This window comes from Branchiostoma lanceolatum, chromosome 16, assembly GCF_035083965.1.
Source record: "Branchiostoma lanceolatum isolate klBraLanc5 chromosome 16, klBraLanc5.hap2, whole genome shotgun sequence".
NCBI classification, from domain to species: Eukaryota; Metazoa; Chordata; class Leptocardii; order Amphioxiformes; family Branchiostomatidae; genus Branchiostoma; species Branchiostoma lanceolatum.
Genome location: NC_089737.1, coordinates 4,170,004 through 4,193,227, shown reverse-complemented (window position 1 = coordinate 4,193,227; position 23,224 = coordinate 4,170,004). Strand labels below are relative to the sequence as shown.

At 41.3% G+C, this 23,224-nt stretch overlaps 1 protein-coding gene across 1 annotated transcript; it reads left to right on the top strand.

Annotated features, from left to right (window-relative positions):
* Positions 1-2,905: 2,905 nt before the first annotated feature.
* LOC136422152 (P-selectin-like) lies at positions 2,906-20,909 on the top strand. Its single transcript, XM_066409800.1, has 15 exons — positions 2,906-3,070; positions 3,706-3,876; positions 4,639-4,809; positions 5,215-5,385; positions 6,238-6,408; positions 8,179-8,352; positions 9,133-9,303; positions 9,643-9,813; positions 10,331-10,501; positions 13,138-13,254; positions 15,556-15,726; positions 17,856-17,981; positions 18,847-18,969; positions 20,256-20,378; positions 20,875-20,909. Exons 1-15 carry the CDS (start codon positions 2,941-2,943, stop codon positions 20,907-20,909), a joined length of 2,196 nt encoding a protein of 731 aa, XP_066265897.1. The 5' UTR covers positions 2,906-2,940.
* The last annotated feature ends 2,315 nt before the right edge of the window (positions 20,910-23,224 follow it).

Here is a 23,224-nt window from a genome sequence, read left to right as displayed (position 1 = left end):
TTGGCCAATTTCTACTATTTTCCCAGCGACCCGCGGAGGATGGTAGAGTCTAGGAAAATACTAGGATACAAAGGTTGAGTGGGGCTGCGTCCAAATTTCTTCGGCAGGCTGGCAGGAAACGATGGATAGAAGTTAGGAGAGCATGTAATATGTGGGATTGACATAGTTGCGTTATGATTTGCAAAAACTCAAATATTTCGCGGTCACGGAGTTATTAGATATTCACTTCCTTGTTTTCCAGCTGCACAGTGTCCGCAGCTTTCGGCTCCGACCAACGGTGCAATGACGGGCTCATATTCGTACAGGGAGACCTTAGAGTTCAGTTGTGACACCGGGTACGATCTCGTAGGTCCTGGAAGCATCACGTGTATGGAAAATGGCACATGGAGTGACGTTGCCCCCAATTGTACTGGTAAGATTCTATGTCTTTCGTGTACAGAAAATGTCCTTTTTGGCGACATCCTAGGAGCGAGCCTATGGGTATAGTGTTGTGTGCAGTCTCGTAGGTCCGGGAAGCGTCACGTTTTATGCAAAATGTCACCTGGAGTGACCTTGCCCCCAATTGTACCGGTAAGATTTTATGTCTTTCATGTACAAAAAATGTCATTTTTGGCGACGTCCCAGGGGCGAGCCTGTTGTTATAGTATTGTGTGCAGTCAATTCTAGGAATTGTACAGGAATGTGTCCACAGAGATGTTTGGTCAATAGGAATGTTTTTTAGTTTTTGGTCATAGATCATGTATCCAAAATTGCACTTATAAAATTTTTCATGTTATAGTGGTACAGTGTCCACCGTTGACAGCACCAACACACGGCACGATGACTGGCAACAACTCTTACCAGGACGTGGTTGAGTTCAGCTGTGATACCGGCTACAATCGTGTAGGTGCACAAAGTGTCACGTGCCAGGCTAACGCTAGGTGGAGCGACATTCCACCCATTTGTACAGGTAATGGGTTTGTTTCGAAACTACATTAGAATCCTCGTATTTGTACAACTGATTTTTCAGTGTATTTTATACAATAACTAGGAAGCCCATTATGGAACTTGACCTTCATTTTTGACACTCCTACCTACTCACCAAATATCATGCACAGCCGTCAACAACACCTCGAGTTATGCTGGCGACATACTAACTCACACACATACTCACACACTACAGTACTGTAGGAAAGCCCGCGCCAGATAAATTAATTTCAAACTTGACCTTGGTTCCCACAACCGGTTCTTACCTACCAAAAAATCATGAAGATCCATCGTTTCCGTCACTTTTTTACCTACATAAAAACACACAAACAGGCTTAGTCTGATGCAGTACTGTTGGAAAACGCCAGGTAAACATAATCTTCTCGGCGAAGATAATAAGGAGTAGTCCATTAACCCTAGGGCACTAAGGGGAGGAGGGGTCACAAGTGGTTACCAGGGTGGAACTTGAAGGAAAAACACACACTTTATGTCAAATTCAGTTACTCTCAGGTTATACAAAATGTATATGACGAAGTAATTACTTACCTAATACTTGATAAGGTCAAAAATATACACACAAATATACATATAAAAACTACACAAATCTAGAATTCTAATTCCATTCGCAGTGTAACCATCCCCGTTTTATATTTTTGGCGACAATTCAGGGCGAACCCGTTAGTATAGTACTGCGATTGAGTTGCCAAGTATTCTAAAACTTGCACGGACGAATTCCCTAGGTAACAAGTTTTTGGCAACGCCCTAGGGGAACAGCCTTTGCAAATAGCGGGGAGGAAGTCTAATCTAGTGCTTCTTTACCTTGTTTCAGTGGTGCAATGCCAAATGCTATCAGCTCCAACAGACGGTGCAATGGAGGGCGGTTATTCCTTCGAGGACGTGGTACACTTCAGCTGTTACCCTGGATACGATCTTATAGGTTCGGCAAACGCAAGGTGCCAGGCAGACGGCAACTGGAATGACAGTGTCCCAACTTGCAGAAGTAAGACTGTGTTAGTCTCCAATCAGACCCAACGGTTGCAAAGACCAATCCAACTGGCAGAAGGGGTTTTATAGCTCCGACGGTGCCTGCTCGTTTCTGGTTGGCTGGAGCTTCTGGCTAGCTTGTACGATTTGGGCACCGTGGAGATCTGCTTGGAGATTAAGACTGAGTGCCTTTAAGAGTTCTGGTTTTCCACTTTAGGCCATTTACCTGGAAATTTGGTGATTGTATTAGTAGTAGTAGAAATAGTAGTAGTAGAAATAGTAGTAGAAGTAGTAGTAGTAGTAGTAGTAGTAGTAGTAGTAGTAGTAGTAGTAGACCGATTAATCATTCAACAAGGCCGGTAAAAAGCCGTTGGTCAGCTTTGTCAATACATTGGTTTTAAATACTCTTTGTTATTCATACAGAACTAGAAAAATCATGAATTATAAATTATACAAATTATATACAACCAACATTATTTCCATCTTGCAATTGATCTAAAAGCCAATCTTTACAGTAAGCCGTTAGAAAAGATGTCCACAACTTTGAGGCCACGTGACATGAATTACGAATTATATACCACCAACATCATTATTCTTACAGATGATTTCTGTTAACACTAGCCAATGCATATATTTCATATTCAAAAACAAAAAAGAAATCAAACCAAATAATAACTGTTTAGATAAAAAGTAGCGCTCGTTGACGACTTTCATTTTACGTAATGTTTCTTTCATTACTGTGTACTTATCATTATCATTATTTCATTTCCTTGTATTCTTGCAATTAGCCTCCGGGCATGAATTTTCATTAAAGTTATTATCATTATCATTTTATTATTATTATTATTATCATCATCATCATCATCAGCGTCATCATCTTCGTCATTATAATTATCATTATTCTTATTATTATTATCATTAAGAAAATGTTCCTTTCTCCACGTTTCAGTCGTACAGTGTCCAGTGCCGACAGCGCCCGAACACGGTTCAATGACCGGCGGTTACTCCTACTGGGACGTGGTGCGCTTCACCTGTGACACCGGGTACTATATTGTCGGTGCCAGAGACATCACATGTCGGGCCGACGCCACCTGGAGCGACAATACTCCCAACTGCACAGGTACGTTTGTGCGCATGCGTCCTTTAAGCCCCTGTTGCACAGCAGGAAAATAGGCTTATCTATTTATTTCATTTTTTTTTTAATTTCAAAATTTCAAAGAAAGATTTAACTCTGAAATGTAGTGAAAAATGAGATAGAAGGTCGCTATCTCATTTTTCTAAAATAATAGATTCTTATTAAGATATTTGCACCGACATGAGTTATAACCATTTTTTCTGGTTACAGGGGTTCTTAAATTGAATTGCTTATCAGAACTAAATAAATGTGATAAACAATCAAGTTTACTGTAGGAAAATCGCTCGATCGACGAGTCTGTGAGCTTTAAATTACATTTTCGGCAGTGAAACGCCTGGTGCTATCTCGATCGTAGCGCGACTTTTAGAGATCGGCCGATGTTCACAGGTCTCCGATCACGAGCTCCGTCCAATGCGATGGGGTGGATTTTCATGTGAAAAATACCCTAGAGTCTCAAGCAATTTGTAAATTCAGCGACCTTCTTGCGACCAACAAATATAGCCGAACCTCGTCAAATCTATGACAGGAGCTTTATATACATATTAATTATGTCAATATTTCTAACTTAGATGACAGTTCATTTATTCAATCTTGCTACGACAAAATATTGCACTCCCCAGTGGTACAGTGCCCGCCACTGACAGCCCCCGCACACGGAGAAGTGACTGGGTTCGACTCCTACCAGGACGTGATGACCTTCACATGTGAGACAGGCTACAATCTTGTAGGCTCTGCAGAAATGACGTGCCAAGCAGACGGCTTGTGGAGTGGCATATACCCAACTTGCACAAGTAGGTGTCTTTATCTTTAAAAAATATAAATCCCACTGCATAAAGTACCATCTTTAAGCATAACTTAAAGCGTTCGTAAAGGTCCATTTTTATACAAGTGAAGAAATGCAATCTGTTATAAAAATTTTTTCTATGCACCTATTTGTCACAGGTAGTGTTTGTCACAGTAGAAATGCCCAAGCACCTCTTGAGAACCATCATGTTGTGTAATATTATTTTTACTTTCTATTTAAATTTTTGTTTTGTATGTAATGATGTTATGATTCTTATTTTATGCACCTATTTGTCAAGGGTAGTTAGGTTTCTATACAATGTTGTCTCGCTTCTGTAATTTTACTTTCAAGTATTGCTTCAACTTTAAAAAAAAAGGTCTTGAAAAGAAAAAAAAACTTGGTACTACAGAAAAAAATCTTTATCTTTAAAAAGATATAAATTCCACTGCATAAAACACCATCTTTAAGCATAACTGAAAGCGTTCGTAAAGGTCCCTTTTTACACAAGTGAAGAAATTGAACCTTTACGCATGTCTTAAGGGTGCTTAAAGATGACATTTCGTGCAGTGTCCGAAACACCAGTTATCATTGCCGTGGTCATCCATTCAACAAAATTAAGTCAATATTGCCAAGTGTAGCTGGAGTGTCGTTTTCCCCACTTGCACATATAAGGCTTCCTTATGTCTTCTATAGAACTATGTGTAGAGCATAAAATTCCTAGTGTCCATTCAAAGAATGTCTTAAAAAAATATCAAATTGTGTGTTATAGTCGCACAGTGTCCGGAGCTCATGGCCCCCGAAGAAGGAACGCTAGAAGGTTGTAACTCCTACCAGGACGAGGCGCGATTCACCTGTAACCCAGGCTACAATCTCGAGGGTGAGGCGGTCATCACGTGCCGGGAGGATTCCACGTGGAGCCACAATGCCCCAATTTGCATGCGTGAGTATGATATATCTGTGGACTTTCTATGTAAGAAAAAGATATACTAGTTAAGAATTATAGTGTTGCTTTCAGTAGTTATTTTTAATTGAAATGGGTACTTCCAAACAGTAAAAAAAATTGTTATCTCTGGGAAAATGGAGGTTTTGTAGTCAGTTGGTGTGTCTCTTGTTTGTGATAGTGGTGTGTGTCCGCAGTCCCGTGATTTATATTTGAATGCTATGTATAGACACGTCGGGGACACTAACAGGATATATAGGTCAAAGTTGCCTGAAAGGTCTCAGACAGGTTGCAGGAGTTGGTCCGAGTCAAGCATCGTTTTTTTTTCCACCGTTAGCCCGAGTCCAGAATGTTTTATCTGCTTATTTCCTTATTTCATTTTTTTAATACTATATTATGTTTCAGCCGTACCGTGCCCAATCCTTACGGCCCCTGTACACGGCTCAATGTCTGGCGGCTTCGACTACAAGGAGGTGGTGCCGTTCAACTGCGACACGGGGTACGAACTCAACGGGGCGACCAGCATCATGTGCCGGGGCGACGGCACCTGGAGCGGCGTCGTTCCCACCTGCACACGTAAGGCTTCGTTTCTTTTTGTATACTCGTGTGTGCTGTGCAAAAGTGGTCTGCCTTTTTACCGGAATGCACCGGAATGCCCTTTCTACACCGGAATGCCCATCACTAATTTTTTTGTGATTTCTCGTTTCCTGGGCCATGAATGTATCATTTCATGCCAAAATACAGCAACCTGTGATGTTTACCTATCAAAGCATGGTGCATTCCGGTAAAATTCGCCCTCCTTTATTGGCATTCCGGGGCATTCTTGGGCATTGCGGTAAAAAGGCAGACCCCGCAAAAGATTCTATGTCCATTCAGGGATTAACCATTATATCAACAAACATTTACGCACTATTTCCATACACAAAGTAAAGCACTTACCAGCAAGCTTTCAACCAGTGCCCTGGTCTTTGATTTGACCCGAAGCCTACGTCACTTGACCTGCGTGGAAGTGTGACGTCAGCAACGGGTCAAAGGTCCCCGGCAGTCGGTATCGCCCCCCGTCTCTATTGAGGGAGGGTCGATGGGCTCTAATGTAGATTGTCTCTTTCACTCCTCTTAGGAAGAGGAAATGAAATGGAATCCAGCCTTCTTAGATTAAGTCTGCTTCCAATGATCGCTACTCCGACAACGCGACACTAACATACACACATTAACACACATACATACATGTATACTAACACACACACACACAATGACACACACACTAACACGCACTCACACAGTCAATAACACACACAATAACACTCATTCACGCGCACACACTATCAAGCATACACACACTCACCCTACAGGATGTACAAATACAGCCCAACATATGGTGGCCTCCAGGACTATAATGCTTAAAAGCCCTCTCTGACCCTGTTTCAGTGGTGCATTGTCCGCTGCTAACAGCACCCTCAGACGGTACCGTATCGGGCGACAATGCTTACAACGACGTGCTCCAGTTCACCTGCAACGCAGGATATGAGCTTCAGGGTTCAGCAACCAGCAGATGCCAGGCAGACGGAACATGGAGTGACATCGCTCCAACCTGTGCAGGTAAATTACAGTTTTGCGTAGCAAAACCTTTGTTGGATCCGTTGGCATGTGTGTTGGCCGCCATATTGAATTGTGCCGTCACATGGAGTGACATGTAGTGACAGCGCTCTAACCTGTGCAGGTAAATTACAGGATTGCGTAGCAAAACCTTTGTTGGATCCGTTGGCATGTGTGGTGTCCGCCATCTTGAATTATGACGTCACAGGGTCGCCATACCATTCCATTGGAAGGGGTGTTTTATGGGGTCGCTAGCGTTCTCTCTATTTTTAACGAATCGGCACACAACTATCACACATTCAACTCAAATAAAAAGAAAACTTCACTAACAAATGATATCGATAAAAAGACCCCGTAATCGCTAAACTAACATAGCAAACCTGAAGTATATGTAGCACAAATACTTAACTCTAGTTTTGTTTGATTCGATTTGATTTATTCTGTATCTGTATCTCTATCTATATAGCCGGTACAACCGCCATTAGGCGTAACACACCAGCTTTATTATGCTGGTATCTGGCATCTGATTTATTATTTGGCTGTAAAAAATGTACAGTCAGGGCTACTCAAATATTCAAAGTTTGTTTCTTTCCTGTATGAATTGTGTATCACAATATTTCAATAAATCTCATCTCATCTATCCAGTAGTCTGACCATTTGACCATTGGGGCACCATAAAAGATCTGGCAACCAGTTTTCTCCACCCTACTCGGTTTTTGTTCTTCTAGATGTTTCACTTATAATTAGTGCCATGTCTGTCCATTCTCTGATTTATCCTCCCATCATTTCCGTTGTTTACCCCTCATTCTTCATCCCTGGTTGGGGTGTCCCTGTGGTGTAGTGGTCTGCGCCTTTGATACTCTGCCACATCTGGTTCAAATTACTAGGATCAGAAGGACTGGGGTTCAAGCCCCAGGTTGGGCACCTCTGGACAAGAGGCGCATTGAGTCATACCAAAGACTTTATAAAAATGGTACATACTTCTGAAACAGTATGGAAGTTAAACACACTCCACTGCCAGTGGACTAGCCCCCATGCTGCAGTGATTGCACCACAGTGTGGCCCCAGGGCTATGAAACGGAGATGGGCACCGCCCTATACATCAATTATGGTGTGGGAGGATTTTAACTTTTAACTAACTTCATCCCGCCCTGGACGGCATGATGGTTCTAGCCTGGCGTCCAGGCTTTTTAGCTTTGGTTCGCTTCCAACGTCGTTGGAGTAGTGACGTTGAAAGCAAACCGAAACTAACAAGGTTGGACTCCTGGCTATGATAGTTCTGGATAGTTCAGAAGAACGTTAGTCGTATAACCGTACCACTGCATAAGAACATCACATTTCTGCTCGATATGATATTTTATCATGATCTTGTCGTGAGAGTGTCTCGGATGAACATCACCCTCCTCCTCCAGTACTCCCTGTCCTCCATTTCTCTCGGTAGTTCTTCTAAGTTGCAGCCTGCATCCTCACACAGCTGCTGTATGTAGGTTGTGCGTGGTCTGCCTACACTTGCATGTCCATGTTTTGGTGCCCACAAAATAACGTCGCTGATGATCTCTTCCTTACTCCTCCAGGAATGGCCAGCGAAACATAGTCTCCTCTTACGGCTGACTTGAGATATGGAGGGTAAATCCCCATATAGCAGGTTCTTTGTGGGGTGTTTCTTCCAGGTGATGGAACGTAGCAGCTTTGTGTAGATGCCGTCCAGTTTTCTCTCAAGACGTCTTGTTAATAATATATTTTCTTGTGAAATATTTTTTCATCATTGTTCAGCTGTGGAGTGTCCGACACTGGAAGCTCCTGAACACGGTGAACTGACAGGCAACAGGTTTTACTACCCGTATGAAGTTAGATTCGCCTGTAACTCCGGATACGTACTTGTCGGAAGCTCATCCTTGACATGCCAACATGACGCCAGATGGAGCGCTTCCGTCCCAACTTGCACCTGTAAGATAAAAAAAATCATATATTATCAAAACAGGCTATTGAATTATGATATTCAAACAGTCTAAGAACATGACATGTAAGAAACATAATTTTTTTATTATAATAAGACAGTTGTGGAAAGGATAATAAGCTGTAGACTTTTGGTTTATTTCGTTTGATGAATGGATACCTATATATTGCAAAACATGATGCCCTCTCGGACTACGCTTATTGGTTATGCCATCGGCTAGGAATTTTTGAAGTGTTAAACACTTCTTTGTGACGCAAAAAAGAAAGAGACTTTATCATTACTGAAACAAATTATTGAAATATACTATTCAAACATCATAACAGCATAACATGCAGGAAATATCACAAGATAGTTCTGGAAACTGTATCGGGACACTGTCACCTGAATATTGGATGAATACTCTACTATTTCTAGAAAAATGTGTTTTTGTAAGATTTTAATATCATGAAATGCTAAAATGCAATCGTTAAAGTTGGTAAATGTTTGGAAGATACGTTGCGTAAAATCTGATCTTTAACCATACCTTTAATCGTGTGTAAAGGATTCTAGAGATCGAACCTTTATATGCTTTAAGATGTGCTTAGAAATGAAATGTGATGCAATGATAGCGTGCTGTCAAAAAGATATCGATTTTGCTGACTGTGTAAGTGCTAGAAACATGTTGATGGCGTTGTTTTTAGAAACCGTATGGATAACACTCGCTGCAAATTACAAAAGGATAAACGAAAATTCTTCAATGACTCAGTTTGTTCTCCTGACTTGTGTTCCAGTTGTGCGGTGCCCGGATGTGACAGCTCCAGAGAACGGTGACATGAGCGGCTCCAACTCCTTTGGGGACGAGATGCAGTTCACCTGTAACTCTGGGTACGAGATCTTCGGTGCGTCCAGCATCACGTGTCAGGAGGACGGCCAGTGGAGCATGAGTGCGCCTATCTGTACAGGTATGACGTCACGGTTATGCTTACATGATTAGGTCCAAATTGGAACAAATAGGGCGTAAAGTATACTATTAGGCTCGCCCCTGAGGCGTCGCCAAAAAAGGGCCTGCCGGGTAATTCACGAACTGTTTTTTGCACTTTCGGGCATGACCCTAACGTTGCCCCGTGTGACACCCTGTGGCTGCCTGGCTGTTTTTTGGCCCGGCCGGACCCCGTGGTGACTTTAACTCGGACATAAATTCAATGCGGGACCCGGTAACAAATAGACGCCGTGAGCTGATAATAAGTTAAATATACTGATTATATACAAAACTGACCATATCATCATCTCTCTGTGCACAGTTGGTCCGTGTCCGAACCTGATCCCTCCCATGAACGGTAAGATGACCGGTTACAACAACCACAGCAAGGCGGTGACTTTCTCCTGCAACTCCGGCTACGAACTGTCGGGGTCCCCCGCTGTGACCTGTCAGCTGGACGACACCTGGACCGGGCGTCCGCCGCTGTGCACGGGTAAAGACTATCGCGATATAACTTACTATAAAAACTGGTTACAAATGCATGTTGTCTTGTTTTGTATTTTTTGGTGTTCTTATTCAATGTTATAGTTTTATTATACATGTGTATTTGTAATTGTGTTTGTGTTGTTTTTTTAAGAGAAGCAGACTTAAGGAATGCTTTTTGCCCGATCCTCAATAGCCTGAAGGCCATCCTATTTCTACCAGGGCTCCCTGTATTCGCTGCCCTGACAAAAACCAGTGCATCGACTGTAGGAGCTAATCTCCAAGCAGATCTCCACGGTGCCAAAATCGTACCTGCTAGCCAGAGAAGCTCCAGTCAGCTAGAGAAGTTGTCAGGCACCGGTTGCTATGAAACTCCTTCTGCCAGTTGGATACGGTCTTTGCAACCGCTGGGTCTGCTCGGAGACTATGTAGGAGCCCCGGTAGTTATCGGATGGCACCCAGGCTAGATCATCAATAAACAAATGTTACTAAACTAAACTAAAACAATGAATGTGCCAATGTTCTAGTTCTACAATGCCCCGCGTTGACATCCCCGTCCAACGGTGGGAAGGTCGGCTCCAACTACTACCGGAGCGTGGTGACCTTCAGCTGTCAGCAGGGGTACGATCTGACCGGGGAGCTCAACGTCCACTGCCGAGGCGATGGCACCTGGAGCGGAAGTGTCCCTGCTTGTCGAGGTAAATTAACCCTCAAACCACCGTATGGGGTCAAAACTGACCCGAAGCGTATATCAACATGTGCCATTTTGACATTTCGAGTCGAAAACAAAATTCCTTCTATGAGTTTGTTTGTATATATGTCTTATAACTTCTCACAAGTTTTTACCTAGATTGGCTCATTGTTGATTAAGTTATCCTAGAAAGTTTACGCATGGTCCAGTGGGGTCAAAACTGACCCCAGCAAAATCTGCACTCATATTCCATATTGTTTGATACTTGTCATCTAGTAACATGTATGATAAGGGTTATTATGATCATAGTTAAAAAATATAATTTTGTAGGAACGTGAAAAAAACAATTTTTTTTTAAATGAACGTAAAGATTAATGACGTTGCGACGTATAATGACGTCATTTATGTGATTTTATTGACGAAAACCAACAAATTGGGTTTTTCCATATAATTCAAAGGTACACGATAAAACTTAAATAGAAATTATGTATGATAAATCATAATATATCCATAGACGTTATTTGTAAATGGCAACAGGAATGACGTCAAAATGACGTCATAAAAATCATATTCCTATCAAGTTACACTAGCGAAATCCGCCATCTTACTTCCGCCATCTTGAATCATTTTAAATGCATTTTTTCATCATATAGCCTAATAACACAATAAAAATGGACCAAAATGTTTATATTTAGATTATTTCTGTTTGAATTAACATGGTAATGATGAAATTTGAGGTTGAAATAGCCGGTTATAGCTAATCTAATTATATCGTCCGCCATCTTAGATTTTGACCGATGACGTAATCAAATATGCATAAATTATGAATACTAAATCATAAAAGTGATAGTGAATTAATTTGGTTGGTATTGATGTAACAAAATAAGTGCAGTTTAAAAAGACAGCCCTAAAATTACATTGTAAAATCCAAAATTAGCGACTTTTTCCAAATATGGCTCTAAGAAACCGGTTGCCATAGCAACATGAAACATTGATCGGATATTTCATCAAATTAAAATTGTTGCCAACGAAATTCTAGCAAAGGTGACCAAGTTTGGTTGTTCTAGCGTAAGCCATTCAGATGCTATATGACATCAATTGTTGGCGCAGGCCTCAAAAGAGCCCGCTTGTCTGAATAGCGTTAGTTGCAAAAGACGATGTTCCCTATTTATGCATAAATTATGATAATGAGCAAACATTATTCACACCTAATCATGTCAAACTGTCCCTTATAGATTACTTAAACTATACAGATATACAAACCACAAAAATAGTCACCAATAAAGCTATATTTGTAGAAAACATTGTGGGGTCAGTTTTGACCCCATACGGTAAGATTAGTCGTAAAAAAGCTACGGTGGTTTGAGGGTTAAGAGCAGCGGTGCGTCGCGCAGTTAAAGTGGGTGTATTGCGCAGGAAAGGTGGGTGTGTTGTGCAGGTAAAGTGGGTGTGTTGCGCTGGTAAAGTGGGTGTGTTGCGCAGGTAGAGTCACGGTGGGTGTGTTGCGCAGGTAAAGTGGGTGTGTTGCGCAGGTAGAGTGGGTGTGTTGCGCAGGTAAAGTAGGGGTGTTGCACAGGAAAAGTGGTTTTGTTGCGAGGGTGAAGTAGGAGTGTTGCACAGGAAAAGTGGTTTTGTTGCGAGGGTGAAGTAGGAGTGTTGCACAGGCAAAGTAGGGTGTATTGCGCAGGTAAAGTGGGTGTATTGTGCAGGAAAGGTAGGGTGTGTTGCGCAGGTAAAGTGGGTGTGTTGCGCTGGAAAGGTTGGTGTGTTGCGCAGGAAAGGTGGGTGTGTTGCGCAAGCAAAGTAGGGTGTGTTGCGCGAGTAAAGTAGGGTGTGTTGCGCAGGCAAAGTAGGGTGTGTTGCGCAGGTAAAGTGGGTGTGTAGCGCAGGTAAGGTGGGAGTATTGCGCAGGAAAGGTATATGTGTTGCGCAGGTAAAGTGGGTGCATTGCGCAGTATAGGTGGGTGTGTTGTGCAGGTAAAGTGGGTGTGTTGCGCAGGAAAGTTAGGTGTGTTGCGAAGGCAAGGTGGGTGTGTTGTGCAGATAAAGTGGGTGTGTTGCGCAGGCAAAGTAGGGTGTGTTACGCATGAAAGTTAGATGTGATGTGCAGGTAAAGTGGGTGTGTTGCGCAGGCAAAGTGCGTGTGTTGCGCAAGTAAAGTCGGGTGTGTTGCGCAGGTAAAGTGAGTGTGTTGCGCAGGCAAAGTAGATGTGTTGCGCAGACTAACAGGGGTGTTGCTCACTGTACTTGTCGGCCACGGTACTTGTCCCATTACATACTAGGATTCAATGTGGAACTTCCCAGCCATCACAAATAAAACAACACGGCGTCGCGTCGGGTAAGGACAGGGTGTCAGGCCAGTGTTGTGCAGGACACAACTCATGAACTCTGAGAAACTTCAGAGTTTTGGTTTACATGTAAAACCTGGTTACTTTCCATATAGTCCCTGAAGAAAGATAGCGGATAATGTCTTACTGTTTCCAAATTGTATCCAGTTTCTTGAGTAACTTTCATTGGGCGGATAAAGGTATTTCATTCATTATGTAGCTTTCATTGGGCGAATAAAAGTATTTCATTCATTGTGTAACTGTCATTGGGCGAATACTTGAAGGTATTTCATTCACTGTGTATCCCATACTGCAGCCATACAGTGCTCCAGTCTAACTCCCATCGCGCACGGCTACATGGTCGGCTCCAACTCCTTCCGGAATGTGGTGACGTTTCACTGTTTCCCCGGATACGAGCTTGTGGGGGACGGAAGTCTGACGTGCCAAGCGGACCGGACCTGGAGCGGCCCCCTACCGTCTTGTTCTAGTACTTCATTCACTTATCTACTTAGCCAAATAGATTGGAAATCATTAACAATGTTGGAAAATGTTATTAGAGTCAAACACAGGTCTGAGAAGCTATACATATGATTTATCCTTCTTACCCATCAACCAACCAACCAACCAACCAACCAACCAACTTGCTAATGCATTGTTTTACGGATGCTTTAGAGTCTATTCCAAGTCACCGCAAGAGTTTTATAATAATATTTGTAATAACTTTAAACATTTCTTATAAAAGAATACCTGACTGACAATAGTTCTAAATTTGTCTAAAAGATCGAATATGGAAATATGAATTTACTTGAATTCAATTAGATAATTTAGAAATATTTTGAAAGTAACTGCCCAAAAATCTCTTTATTTAGAATGATTTCTAAACATCTATGTCATCATTTCACTTTTAGAAATATTAACAAAAAATGGTAGAAAATGGTTAACAATGGTAGAATGGTGATAGCCCCCATAAAAGAAGGTGCTAATCCGGCCCTTCTGTCTGCTTTTGTACATTTTAAGATTTCACTGCAGGACACTGTTGGGCCCTTTGTGAAAAGCATTCTTCCCTAAACTTCGCAAGGATGTGTGAATTGCTTTCTTCCCAGCCCTCTGACCTATTTACAAAGATGTTACAAATAATGATTCAAATGGTAGGAAATGGTAGAAAATGGTCAATAATGGTAGAATGATCTCATCATTATTTAGAAACTATTGTAAATATCATATTCTACATCATGAATATTTGTAAAGTTTTAGAAAACTGTAGAAATATTTCTTAAGTTGAAATCACATTCAAAATATTTCAAAAGTATCAGATCTCTTACACAAATTATTACAGTAAATTGAAAAAAAATTCTAAATTATGACAATAACAACCCTTGCAGTGACTTGGAATGGACACTATGTTTTTTGATGTTTCATATTTGTTTTTCACCAGACAGAAATCAAAGGCTGGTCTATTATAAGGTCATTACCAAACATGCTTTGAGCATTAAGCATTTGTGACTTGAACCGCATAGCTAGGTATCATCACATGGCCGTCATCAGCAATGGCTGTCTAGCTTAAGATGACAAAAGGAAATCTCTTATAATAATGATAATTACCTTTATTGTACATTCATGCCATATCGGGCTACATATTTTGTAACTTCCGTTACCGCTTGCAGTAAGACGTTCCTGACATTAAGACATGCTGCATATTAGGTGCCAAACTGTCTTTTTTAAAAGCCAGAAAAGTTTTACGTCGTCATAAAAACGACAGTTTGGCACCTTATATGTGGTAAATATTAATGTCAGAAACGTCTTCCTTCAAACGGTAACGGAAGTTACAAAACGTGTACATTTAAAGGAAAGCTACACAAAAAATTGAAAATCCTTCTATGCTATGCTTAATATATTCCAAAGTCAAATTCTTACTTCAAGTTGTTTCATATAAGTCCGTCATAGTTCTGAGATTTTCCTCAGTTTGCAACTTATGCCGTGCTGACGCCTTCTCACCTGAGAATTGAATTAGATGACGTCAGTGTTTCAAATTTTTACCTGATGATTGTACTATATGTCGTCAGTGTTCTAAAATTCAATCATCAGGTAAAAAATCTGAAACATTGACGTCATCTAATTCAATTTGCAATAAGTTGCAAACTGTGGAAAATCTCAGAACTATGACTGACATGTGAAACAACTTGAAGTAAGAATTTGACTTTGGAATATATTAAGCATAGCATAGAAGGATTTTCAATTTCTTGTGTAGCTTTCCTTTAAGGTACAGTTGAAGGGTGGCTGAGGAGTTTTGGGATGTCATTGAAAAAAAAACTTTATAAACCTTCCTCAACCTTAATTCTTTTTCAGGTAGTACCTTATAGCAAGGTGATAATTTATGCAAATTATTATGACGATTTTTGGCGAATTTTCATAACAATTAACAATTTTATTCTTATAAAAATCAACATTTCAAAATATAATCATAGGCTCACTTAATCCTTGATGTATCACTATCATGTACATTCCTGCAAAATATTATTGATAAACATCGAAGTACAAGCCAAGGAGAGCCTTTTTTTTAAAAACGGGCGTGGCCTTATAACTCTTGATGACGTAGTCATGACGTCATTCTAATTTGCATATAAGGTACTACCTGAAAAAAAGTAAGGTTGAGGAAGGTTTATAAAGTGTTGTTTTACTTTCAAATGAGAACGAGCGTGTAACATTGTGTACTTTATGTTGATACGTACTTTAGTTGTAAAGTGTCCTGCACAAACGTCTCCCACCAACGGAGCTAAGGTTGGCAACAACTTCTACAATGACGTGGTGACTTTCATGTGCGTGTCGGGTTACCAGCTGGACGGGGAGTCTAGTGTCAGGTGTCAGGCCGACGGTTCATGGACGGCGCCTGCCCCAACATGCCCTGGTGAGGCAGAAGATTTTAATAACGCAACAAAGTATAATTTGCTTGTAGTTATTCATTATTCAGTATGTAGGGCTGTTGTGAATTAGGATTTCAAAATGGTCAATAGACCTCTTGCCAATTACGGCTGCCATACCTACATTGCAATATATAGGCTCACACCAACCTGAGCCTCACTTTGGTGCATGACCCTGAGCTGACCAAGTGAAATTCAAAATGGCCGCCGTAATTGGCAAGAGGTCTACTGACCGACGGAGGCCATACATATTCATAACCTCCACATACGGAGGTTTTGTTTTCGGTGCGTCTGTTTGTTTGCTTGTGTGTCCAGCTTTATTCAAATCTAGTGGTGAGGATGGTTTTTACATGCCAGGCACGTCGGGGACACTGACAGGAAGTTAGGTCAAAGGTCCCAGAAAGGTCAAAGGTCATTTCCTGTCTTCAATTCTTGCTATATGCAAGTATTTTGCTTCATGAGAGTTAGCGAAAAACTCATAACGATTAAGAAAACAATAAATTAACAAAAAACTGATATATTTCAAAGAAAAATGAGATCTTCATTTTCTGTCTATTCATTTATTCACTTAACATGGGCATTATACAGCTAGATCTGCTCAACAAGTCAATTACCACGATTGCAAAGAACTGTTATTTATGTTGACAAGACAAAAGTACAGATTATTACGGAAGATAAAATCCAAACACAAAAGTAAACAAGAGTTCCACGACCTCATATCTCCATGAACAATCATATTCATGCAAATGACTTACACATTTGCATAATATATGCTTGGTCATTAACACCTTTATCTAACTTACACATGTTGCAATATTGACAGTCCTATAATTTTCAAATTATATGAATTATGGTGTTTTGCATTAATTATGCAAATTAGGAATTTATTTGCATAAGTGATATCTGTTGATGCTCCACTTTCCATAAACTACATATGTTACATGTATTTGAGTCTGTTAAAGGAAAACACTGTAAATATAGATTTTCCTCATTAGCTATGCACATTAAGTCACAATTAGCATAATTTGCACTTCATTCTGTATATCTCTGTCTAAGCTACCTGCATACTAAGTATCATATTGACAGTCCTGTAATATTCCAATTAGATGAGATATGGTGTTGCGCATTAATTATGCAAATAAGGAATTTATTTGCATGATTGGTATCTGTTGATAATCCACTTTCCATAAACTACATACATTACATGCATTTGAGTCTGATAATGGAAAACACTGCAAATATAGATTTTCCTCATTAGTTATGCAAATTACGTCCTAATAAACATAATTTGCACTTCATTATGTACATCTTTGTCTAAGCTACCTGTATACTAAATATCATGGAAATCCATCGTTCCTTTGCTGAGTTATTCTCCTTAGAAGATTTTCAAGATAACGCCCCTGCAGTTCCAGAGGAAGCTGCTAGGGGGCCCAAACCCACACCACGTCTTTATTACACCACAAGCTATCTGCCACAAAAAAATCAAGACCATAGCATGTCCAGGTCAAGAGATACAAAAATTGAATTTCTGCTGCAGTACCAAGGTCACATACCAGGGGGCCCAAAGTTGACCTTGAATTTCGGCTTCACAACACCTGCCTACATACCAAATATCATCGTAATCCATCAAGAGGTTTTTGAGTTATGCTGACTGGAATGGTGCGGAAACACAAACAAACAGACACACAGACACACCCAAAACTATATCTCCATTTTTCATGGAGATAATAACAATAATGGTTTATTGGTCAAAATTACCGGGACAGTAGCAGCCAGTGCTGAATTGCTGCAGGGTTTACAATCATATAATACAGAACAGATACATATTTGCTCCACACTTGCACTTTGTTGAACTGTCTCAAGGGTCTGGGCGGCTGCATGCCATTCTGCGCCAGCAGGTGACCTCAATACGACCTTCCCCAACCGAAGTCAGGTACCCATTCACACATCTGGGTGGAGTGAGAAAATTCGTATAAATTGCCTCCCCCAAGGGCACAACATCGGGGCATATCGGGGTTTCGAAACCGGGACCTCTCGGTTCTTGGCAAAACACTCTACCGATTGCGCCACACGATGCTACATTAAGTTGCATTACTGTTTTTTTTCCCCTCCACAGATGTTGACGAGTGTGCCTCTTCCAACGCCGGTGGCTGTGAACACATCTGTACCAACACGGACGGCGGGTACTACTGTTCGTGTCACGGCGGATACAGCTTAAGTATCAACACTATGTCTTGTGACGGTGCGTGATATATTTGAATTATACTGGTATTCGTAGGGGTGTCCCTGTGGTGTAGTGGCCTGCGCTTCTATTACTTATCACATCTGGTTCTGATTACTTGGAACCAGAAGGCCCGAGTTCAACTCCCGGGTAGGACACCTCTGGACAAGAGGCGCATTGAGTCATACCAAAGACTTTATAAAAAAAATGCTACATACTTCTGAAACAGTATGGAAGCTTATCACACTCCACTGCCAGTGGACTAGCCCCCGGCTGCAGTAATTTCACCACAGTGTGGCCAAGGGCTATGAAACGGAGATGGGCACCGCCCTATACACCTTATGGTGTGGGAGGATTTTAACTGGCATTCGTGAATAATTCCATCAGGTTGGAGAATGACTACTGAATAGCAAAGTTCTTTTATTCACAACCAAGTATTTACATGAGCCTACGTTTCGAAGACTGTCTGTCATCTTCATCAGGGCAATATTGACTGGTTCACTGTGCACTGTAGCTAGGTATTACTGCTAACAATGCAGTCCCAAACGTAAAGTATTGTTACATCGATAGATATTGTTATTGTCCTTATAAGACTTATGAACGTATATTTGTTTTCTGGCTGTTATGTGTGCATTGCTATTTGTGCACTGAGAACTCACTGAAAATCATCGCCGGTATATTTGTAGGCTCGCAAAACTAAGGGGATCATCGCATGTCATGTTTTTGCACAGTTTTAAAATGCCAAAGTATGAACTTATCACACAAATGTGCTTGGCAGTGTTAGTAAATGTCAATACAATAAAGATTTAAGCATTTTTTTTTATTTCCATTGTTTTGGTCCGTAATATTGCTTTGGATGCCTTTAATTGTGTACTCTCATATACAGACGTCAACGAGTGTGATTCAGCAAACGGAGGCTGCGACCAAACGTGCACAAACAACATCGGGAGTTTCCAGTGTTCCTGCTACACCGGTTACCTCTTAAATGTCGACAGCTTCGGATGTGACGGTAAAGATCTTTTTGCACATACATTATATAATTTACTTAACACTAAAGGTAAAGTTTGTATATGGCAAGTATTAGTCAACATTATTGTCGTTGATACAGTCATATACATCAAAGGGGTCCAGATATGTATAGATATTACTAGTGTCAAATCATATTACGATACATTCTCTCTTGGGGGGGGGGGGCAATGGCGCACTTCTATGTCCTGGGCTCCACCCTAGTTAGTGGTCTGCGCTTCCGTCACTTACCACATCTGGTTCAAATTACTTCGAACCAGAGGGTCCAAGTTCGTACCCGGGTAGGACACTTCTGGACAATAGGCGCATTGAGACTAAAGACTTCATAAAAATGGTACATACAATGTACTTCTGAAACAATATGGAAGTTAAACACACCCCACTGCCAGTGGACTAGCCCCCTGCTGCATTGATTGCATCACAGTGTGGCCCAGGGCTATGAAACGGGGATGGGCAGCGCCTTATACACCTTATAGTGTGGGAGGATTTTAACTAACTAACCCATCACCCCCATTTGGTGGGAGGGAGTATTGGAGCCCCTGTACAGTAACTAGGGTGGGACCCAGGCTACTGAGCACGCTTGATATTCAGTTAGCTTCGTAGTAACACTAGCCTGGAAACCATACCCTCGGTTGCTCCACGATATCTCTATGGCACCGGGAGTGACCCCCGCCCGCCCTGACAGCTTAGCCCGCTCGGGGTGTTGGATTACGGCCTTGGGTTAGATTAGCTCGCCGAAAGTAGGGTGGCAGCGGAAGTAGGGTGGCAGTGGAAGTAGAAAGTCAGCTAAGACAGGCTATCAGAAACGGTTCAATAAAGCAGACTGGGCCCGGTAAAACACCCTTAAGCCGACCCCCAGAGACTGGGACCAGGCAGGCTAAAGTGTACCCTGGGAGTCCAGACACCGTGTATCGGCCTGCTACCGAGGGCCGCACGCGCGCCGAAGCTTTCCCGTCCCACCCTTCCGCTGCCCCCCAAAGACCGACCCCGCCCAAAGATCCACTATAAACCAAAGCTCCGCTAGCCGTACACGGACGGAGCTTGGGTTTATAGCGGATCTTTGGGCGGGGTCGGTCTTCGGGGGGCAGCGGGAGGGTGGGACGGGAAAGCTTCGCCGCGCGTGCGGCCCTCGGTAGCAGGCCGATACACGGTGTCTGGACTCCCAGGGTAGCTAAAGTGACGCCACCTGCACCTTAATTCACTACTGTGGCGAAAGTCTGACTAAAAAGAATATTTTGTCACGTTATTTTATGTTATGCTATGTTACAGATATCGACGAGTGTGCAACCTTAAACGGAGACTGTGCCCACACATGTACAAACGCACCTGGCAGCTACCAGTGCTCGTGCAGTACTGGCTACGTACTGAACCAAGATGAACACGCATGTGACAGTAGGGATTTAGTTCATTTCGTTTATTACCTTCGTTTGTATATGTATTTTTTTTTCGCTGTGTGCGTATGTGTGTGTGTGTGTGCTTGTGTGTATATGTGTGTGTGTGTGTGTGCTTGTGTGTTTGTGTGTGAGTGTGTGTACGTGTGTTTGTATGTATGTGTGTGTGTTTGTGTGTGTGTGCGTGTGCATGTGTGTTTGTGTGTGTGTGCGTGTGCATGTGTGTTTGTGTGTGTGTGTTTGTGTGTGTGTGTGTTTGCACGTGTGTTTGTATGTGTGTATGTATTTGTGTGTTTGTGCATGTGCATGTGTGTTTTTGTGTATGTGTGTGTTTGTATGTATGTATGTGTGTGTTTGTGTGTATGTTTGTGGATAAACAACATAACTCAAGAACCTATACATGGATTGTAATGAAATTTGGTGTGAGGTTAGATCTTGTCATATCAAAAAGAGGATTAGATTTTTGGCCCCCTTGCAACTTTCATCTTTTCCTATAGTATGGGATGTTACTCTCAAGCGACATGTCTGTTGATTGATAACTTTTGTTAATCAATTATATGTTGCGACTTTCCCTTACAGACATCGATGAATGCTCGACCGCAAACGGAGGCTGTGACCAAAGCTGCATCAACACAGTCAGCAGTTTTTACTGTACGTGTGGTGTTGGGTATCTGTTGAACACAACCGACGGGCTTGCCTGTGATGGTAAGAATTGTCAATTACAGGTTTGCGTATCAAAACCTTTGTTGAATCCGTTGGTTTGTGTGGATGCCGCCATCTTTAATTGTGACGTCACAGGGTCGCCATGTTGGATGTGACCATTTCAGTGGAAGGGAGGTTTTTTTAGGTCGCTTATGTTGGGTGTGACCATTTTGAGGGAAGGGTGTTTTTCTTGCTAGTTTACAAGCAGATGTTCTGAGGAAGAAATCATAGCGTCCTCTCTCTTCTTAACAAATCATTACAGAACTATCACACATTCAACTCAAATAAAAAGAAAAACTTAGTACCAATTGATATCTATAAAAAGACTCCGTAATCATCAAATTAACATAGCAAACCTGAAGTATATGTAGCACAAATACTTAACCCTACTTATACACTTCTGTTTGTTGGACACAATGTTACTCATGTATCAACCTTTTCCTTTCTTTTTTTTTATCTGGAGCGATTGTTCATGAGTGACTCTCGTCTAACTAGATTGAATCAATAAAATAGCATAGTGTTTAGTCTTATGTTATGGAGAACACTTTGGTAACATCATATGCAAAAGTGTAGAAATTAGTGTTGATGTTTGGTACTGCCGAAGAACTTTTTTAGAAATTCTTTTTTATTGCATTTCACAAAATGAACACATAATAGAAAACAAGAGAAAACAAAGTACAGAAATATAACAGAAGCCACGGATCCAAAACAATAAGTAAAGGTGGAAACAGAAATGAGCTGCTGTCTAGATATAAGTAATATCCAAAAAATAAAGATAACAGTATCATTGGCAAATAATTTCAAGAAAATCAATATCAACCAAAGATTACAGAACATTGAATTTAAACAGTATCAACGTTGATGAAATATGAAAAGTCCATATCAACAAAACTATCAGAACATAAATGACAAAAAGAACCAATAGTGACTGATCACTGGCAAATAAATATGGCAAGAAACAATATCAACCAAGGATAACAGTTATTACATTTGATCAAAATTTCAACAGACTCTAGACAATGTGAAGAACTTACTGCAGAAGAACTACTCAGGTACTACTCTATGGAATAGTCTGACACCAAACTTGAGAACGGCGCCTTCAGTTGCAACATTTAAAAATATGTTGCGACGAGTAACTATGAACTGACTATGATTACAGAATATTGAAATGATGTTATATCGTCGACTTATCTTTATATGCTGAATATGATTATGGAATACTGATTGTAACGTTATCTTTGTATAGAAATTATGTTCTATTTTCCGATGGTACGTTGAAAGGACCCCTGACCTCCTCCCTTGAACTCTTGAAAAACGGCCTCGGCCGAATGAGTGTATGTTTTGCATACTTTCAAGGTTAAATAAAGGTTGAAAAAAAAACTTGCCATGTACTGTACCTGTTGGAATTGTTGTGAAGTAAAGTTTGATTTGATTTCCATATTTCTCTCACTTTTCTCCACAGATGTGGATGAGTGTGCAATGACCAATGGAGGCTGTGACCAGACTTGTACCAATACAATCGGAAGTTACAACTGCTCCTGCGTCACCGGATACGTCATGAACTCTGACCTCCACGCTTGTGATGGTGAGCAATCAGTCAATCAATCAATCACGACCAATCATTGATTGGTTTATCATTAACCAATTCAGAACGGCAATAGAGTGATTACGATCGGAACTCAATGAATGGCGAAAATCTAGCCAGGTACTGACTAGCATGACATGATTTTGCAAATGGTTGCAGGGTGTCATCTGGGTATCAAGAGTGCACTTATGATGCCAAAATGGCGTCCAAAATGACATGATTTTGCTTATTGAATAGTTACATGGGTGTCGACAGGGTTTTATAAGAGTACAATCATGATGGGCGTTCAAAACAATGTCTCGATGGATGCAAACGAAACTAGGTTGCGTGTGGTGCACCGGTGATGCACGTTGTCTATTTTACAATGTAACAGTGACTATACGATCCCAGGAAGTAGCGAAAGAATCTACCCTGTATCTGCTTACGACATTCAGCGATGCGGAACGGATTTAAAGCATGGTCCCTATGGGATGGCAGTACCACGTGCACGTCAATATAGGGTTGCAATTACGAGATTAAATTGACGATAAAAGCAGATACGGTGTAACAAAGACATCGTG

Coding starts and splice junctions, on each gene's coding strand:
- LOC136422152 (XM_066409800.1), top strand. CDS start 2,941: ATGACCGGCGGTTACTCCTACTGGGACGTGGTGCGCTTCACCTGTGAC. Junction 3,071..3,705: donor CAATACTCCCAACTGCACAG/GTACGTTTGTGC, acceptor TGCACTCCCCAG/TGGTACAGTGCCCGCCACTG. Junction 8,353..9,132: donor TTCCGTCCCAACTTGCACCT/GTAAGATAAAAA, acceptor CTTGTGTTCCAG/TTGTGCGGTGCCCGGATGTG.